This window comes from Sceloporus occidentalis, unplaced genomic scaffold, assembly GCF_023333645.1.
Source record: "Sceloporus occidentalis isolate IW3139 unplaced genomic scaffold, rSceOcc1.0.p SCAF_5, whole genome shotgun sequence".
Taxonomy (NCBI): domain Eukaryota; kingdom Metazoa; phylum Chordata; class Lepidosauria; order Squamata; family Phrynosomatidae; genus Sceloporus; species Sceloporus occidentalis.
Window position 1 is genome coordinate 34,376,251 of NW_028316985.1, and position 6,000 is coordinate 34,382,250.

The following is a 6,000-nucleotide window of genomic DNA, read 5'->3' on the forward strand; positions in this document are numbered from 1 at the left end:
CCCTAAAAACCATTGGTCATGTGATAATATCAAAACTGCATCTTCCATTTTGTTGTCTTTTGTTTGAAACTATTCTTTTCAAACTCAAGTTTTCAAATAAAAGCAGAAATCCAACCCAGAGCCCATAGGATTCAATTCAAAACGAAAGTACCATACATACTCAATTATAAGTCGACCTCATATATAAGTCGAGGGCAAGGTTTGGGGCCAAAATTACGGATTTTGATATGACCCGTGGATAAGTCAAAGGTAAAACTTAGGGGCATGTAATGAAGGATATAAAGGACGAAGTGAAGTAAAACAATGCCAAAGAATTTACAAGATTCCAGCTGGCATAACTATTTGTGCACATACTAAAGGCTAGATGGATGTAGAAGGGGGTCAGTGCTTCCAGGGCAGATTAAACTCTTGCCTTTCACCATATATAAAAATACAGTTCTTACACTGACCCGCAGATAAGTTGACTCAGTTTTTTCGGGTCTATTTTTTAACCTAAATTTCTAGTAACTCATTTATTTTATTCCTTCAGGCTTTATGCATATAAACTGTGCTCTATTGAAGCTGAATGCGAAAGGATATCTTTCATTGATAGAATTCACTTTTAAGGCTGATATGCATGACCTTGTTGCATTTTAGATTTTGCAGCAAGGTCCTGCACAGCTCAGTTCCCAAGCCAATAATGCAATATAGATTGCTACAAAACATGAAAAGATTACTCAACTCAGTAAATTAAATGCTATACTGGTCACCTTTAAAAAAAATGGTATGTAGTGTAGTGGTTTGAGTGTTGGACTATGACTCTGGAGACCAGGGTTTGATTCCCCATTTAGCCATGGAAATCCACTGGGTGACATTTGGCAAGTCACATACTCTCAGTCCCAGAAAACCCTGTGATAGGTTCACCTTAGGGTCACCTTAAGTTGGAAATGACTTGTAGGCACACAGCAACACAACCATATATATGTTCTAGGGGAATATTTTGCCCACAAAGCCACAATTCACATGAAAAGAGAAACTAGCTACCCTCAAGCAGAAGTTTGACAAGTTATTTTTTGGACTATACATGGATAGGAAACTTAGGAAGTTGCAATAAAAAAACAACAATTTTTTCCAGACATTGGTCTCAGGTAAGAAGAAGCCACATGTCACAATCCCCAAGACAGTAAGTTTACATAAAGCCACAGAATAATGCCATGACATTAACAAGTGACTTCTCCATGTCTTGCCTTAAGACTAGTTCATTTCAGCTTCCTTTTTGTAAATTCTGTTTCAGGTGTTGGGGGAAAGGGGAGAATTGTCTCCATAATAATCACTGACTTCGTAAGCATTTTTCTATAGATTTTCATGACATATTCACAACTGCACACAAGACAGCACTGTAAATGGTAATGCCCTCTATAGCATGGGGAAATAGCCACATTTCCCCATAACTTATATAGTGCATTTTAAATGCTGGGAAAATGTGCTATCTCAGAAAAAAAATGCCTCCTTAAAAGAAGATGCCCAGATCTCAAGTAGCAGATGAGTAAGATGAACAAGGCAGATGGATAACCCTCCCAATACTTAAAAGTGCAATCTTATGCATGTTTTTCAGGACAGAGTATGCCCCACAGTGTTTAGTGGGACTTACTCCCAGGCAAGGAATGCAGATTTAAGCAATTTACTATATGAATTCACATATGGACATGAGTAAGGAGTGTCATATACCTGCTTATTATTTCAGTGAATGCTGGTTTATTGCCACAACATATACAGTAATAAAGTTCTGTATATAAAAAGAAATCCAAGTTCTGACAAACTGATATTCAAAAAGTAATGAATATACTGTACAACAAAAGATCATGGTCTAATGACAACATAAGGGCCTTGTCTTTTCATTTTAGCACCTTTTTCACTATTCCTGTTACACGGTTCCATTATTCTTCTCCCACCCAGCACAGCCCTTTGCTATCCCAATATTTCTCTAGTGCCAGATTCCAAATGCACATCACCTTCTGACAGTCACCACTTCTATTGATACATGTAGCTAAACAACAATGGGATGGAGGACAGAACTTTTTCTCTTCCCAAACCTCCTGTTATCAGCAGTTCCCACTCTGTCATCAACATTTTGGTTAAAATACATTTAAAGAAGTTTTTGAAAAATGGTTGGTAATAGTGCAACAGCAAGGTCAAACTCCAAATGCTCCAAAGTGAACTTCCATAAATCATGAGACGGACTTAAAACCGTAAATTAAAAATAAGTGTGTGTCACATGTGTGCATGTCCTGCATGTCGACACATTCATGAGTGCATGCCATTTTTCTGCTCAGCCTTTAGACCATGAGAGTAACATATGGAATTTCCCAATGAAGAAAGCAGATTCATATTTTAATTCAAAATTACCCCGATTTTCTCATCGTGATTGTTCATTTTAGATTTAAGAATTGTCCAGAGTCATCAGTTCAACACCCAAGCACTGTCAAGTAGAGCCTCATAGATTAATGAGGGAGTAAAATTTTAGCGGACAACCAAGGGTGTACAGAGAAGGAATGCAAAAGGTCTAACTTAGGAGGCAAAGTACATAGTGTTTGAAAAACCATCTCATGGGCATGCATTTTACTGTCCAATGAATCAGGCCTTGGGATAGAAAAGAAGACTATACAAAATCAAAACAGCCACAACTTCAGAGCTTTAAAAATACATCTTTTTGGACCACAGCTACTGGAATCCTCACTGTCCGTGTCAGCTAGAGGATTCTGGAAGTCATGACTCAAAAAAGTCACATTTCCAAGTTCTGACTAAGTTTTATACTGGCAACATGTAACTGACACAGAATGTTTCTTCTGTGCTTCCTTCTATTGACTGTTCCTCTTTACTTGGAACATCTCACTTGTCCACTTTTTCATGCTGCATAAAGACAAACCCAATATGTTTCCCGACTTTCTATCCCTCCATAGCATGCCTCAGCTTTTCCCCTGTGTTGTATGCTTTCTTCCCACACTTCAGCCATTCTTACCTCCAGAGCTTCCCAAGGGTCTTACTAAGCTCTGCATTGTGGAGGTGAGGATACTGGTCTGCCAGCTTCCTCCGGGCAGCTTGTGCCCACACCATGAAGGCATTCATAGGCCGCTTGACATGGGGCTTGCTCTTGCTGCTTCCATTGACCCGCACAGGCATGGGCACCAGGGTCCAGTCGTAGCCGCTCAGTACCTGGCTCACTGCTTCCCGGATGCACACTGGGAACTTATCATCGTCTGCTTCAGAATCCTGCTGTTCCTTTTTCACCTTCCCCATCTCACCGCTGCTGGAGTTGGTAAGGTGAGTGTTGGCATCCGATGCCATGGAAGGTCCTGGTGAAAGGCAATGGTGGTCTTCAGAACCCACAGGGCTCATCTCCACCTCGGAAAGGTCTTGATCATCTGTCATGGTTTATTCTTTGTTTTACTCCTCAGATATTTACAACTTCAAAACTGAAACCACAAGAAAAAGAAAGGAATGGAAAAAGGAAGGTGAGTGTGAATGCTGAAACTGAAAAGCACTAAAAAAGTTCCAGAAATCCAAAAGAACCATTAAATATTTAACAAAAAAATATGGACAGGAAACATACCACCTTACAAATCATTTTATGAGAGCTAAATCTTTTTTCATTTAATGCAAAATCTGTGATCAAAGGAGAGTGAGAGAAGATTTCAAATTAATTAGAAACTTCCAATACCTGCTGTAAAGTTCCCTAGTATGGAAATCCACTTTTGGGTGGGCATATTGGACAAAAACAAAGATCTTGGAGAGGCAAGAAGACCAGAAAGCAACTCCTACATTCTAATTTCTCCTTCTAAATTTCAGTTCCAAAGATGGCTGGAACTATCAATTTAAACTTACTTTGAGATTGAAGTCAAGAATGTTGGCAGTTGTAGGAGGAATTGATGGTTTTAGCATTAAAGGATCCAAACACAAATGCCTTACAATTGTCTGAGGGTACATTTCACAGTCTCTCTTTAGGGCACTATGCCTTTTGAAGCAGACCAGGTAAAAGGCACTATAGAGTGGGATGGAAATGTTTTGGCTTCATATTATCTTCCTGTTTCAGTTATGCTCTAAAATTCCTTTAAAATACAACTTCTAGAAAATTCAAAGCTTCAATTCATTGTCGCTTCCCTGTTACTTCTTATAAAGTTTCTGCCAGATACTAACCAACCTCTGGGAATCAAAAAATAAACTGGACACCATCACCTGGTGTATTTTCCCCCCTCTTTTCTTTAAATGAACTTAGCCAAATGAACCATTTGCCTTTGAAATTTGCAATTTTTGGTTCAAAGATCATTTGAGGAGAATAGCAACAACTTCATCTGGAAAAGAAAAACTGAAGGAGAGATCTGTCAGATACTTTAAAAACAAGAGAGAGCATGAAAAAGAGGGAACGAATTACCAAGTTCAGGTAGGAAAACTTACATCGGCCGGTCTGTCGGGCAAATCCAGAGAGAACTGTAATTTGTATCCCAATAGCCTCTCTGTTCTCCTTTCACAAGCCTGGTGGCTTTCAGGAGCTGTGTGCTGAGGGAACTCTCAGACAAGTGCCATTCCTAGGGGGAGGCTTGGTTTTTCCTAATACCCTGCATGAATGTCTCTGTGACTGGCTTGCTGCTTAACACTGGGGGAGGGAAAGGCAGAGGGTGGAGCTATGAGCTCTTTATGGCCCAAATACATTCATTGTATGCAGGCAAGAGATTCCTAAGCATCCCTTTACACACACTGCATTGGAGCCCCCATCTCAAACTGACACTTGTTCAGAAAGACGTGGTGAATGGCAGACAACTTTTAATAAATTTGTCTTACACTGGGCCCTTAAACACCAGGGGCTTGTTAGTTTTATTTGTCAGGCCGCCGTGCCTCCTCCAGCATAAGATAGGTCTATGTTTATGGGTTGCTTCTTCATACATGCCTGCATGCAATGCACAATGTATGTGTGTGACAACTGTGCACTGATGCACACTTGTCAATGTACATATTTTGCAAGGCTGCTTTAGCCACCATGGACACAGCTATGTCAAATTGTCTTCATTGTAGAACACGATAAACTACTGCAAAAGGTCCAGAGGCCAATTTTCTACCCTAGAGTCCCATTTGGAACTACTCAGACTGCCAAAAAAACCCAAAAAACCAAAACTCAAAAAGCAAAATCCAGACGTATCCAGAAGTAGTACACTTTGGGTTTTGAGTAATGGTGATACTGCCGATGAAACCTGTTGAATAGATAAATTGCCAGTTCTGGGAGCTTCTAAGAGAGACAATTATTCCCAATTTTTTGGCCAAAAGAAGGCATTCCAGGGATTATGGAGGGGTCCAGAGCAGCACACAGCCTTGGAAGCCACATGTGGCCCCAGGACTGCTTTGTGCCAATCCTTAGAGTAGATAGAATTTTGTTACTTTTATAGCAGTCTTCTTCAGCCTGAGATCCTCAAGATGTTTTTGGATTCATTCTTTTAGTTTCAGTCACCATCGTCAATGATTGGATCTTATAGGATTTGTAATCTGAAACATTTGAAGAGTGCCAGTTTGGTATACTGTATCACATATGTGTACTATAAGTCTTCCTAGGCTTTGCTCAGCATCTCATCACATATAAGAAATCAAACTGAGGCCTTTACTTGATCATTCTTCTGGATATATTTTATCTTGCACAGCTTAGTAAAATTATGTTTTGGGACTAGAGCTCCCACAATCCACTAGCGTTAATATGGTTAGTGACCATGTTGGCTCAGCAGGTTTGGGAACTGCAGTAAAATAAAGTAACTTTTCCAAGTACTGAATAGTATTGAAGAGAAAGTTCTGAATTTAGAAGGGCTCTTCAAATATGTTGGAATACAATGCCTACCAGTAAGGCAGCAGATGAATATTAGTATGTGCATTCAAGTCAACTCCAATGAGAGAGTTTGACTTGCCCAAGATTGTTGTTGTTGTTAACTGCCCTTCAGTTGACCCTGATTCATGGAGACCCTGTAGATGAGACATCTCCAAGAC

At 39.8% G+C, this 6,000-nt stretch overlaps 1 protein-coding gene across 1 annotated transcript in view; it reads right to left on the bottom strand.

Moving 5' to 3' along the window:
- SOX10 (SRY-box transcription factor 10) overlaps positions 1–4,523 on the bottom strand; it is a 31,509-nt gene extending 26,986 nt beyond the window's left edge. The window contains exons 1-2 of the mRNA XM_089526758.1: positions 4,432–4,523; positions 2,999–3,452 (exon numbers count right to left, since the gene is read on the bottom strand). Of these exons, the coding sequence (XP_089382884.1) occupies positions 2,999–3,408 (410 nt within the window). The 5' untranslated portion in view covers positions 3,409–3,452; positions 4,432–4,523. The remainder of the gene's footprint in view (positions 1–2,998; positions 3,453–4,431) is intronic.
- Between the last annotated feature and the right edge of the window lie 1,477 nt (positions 4,524–6,000).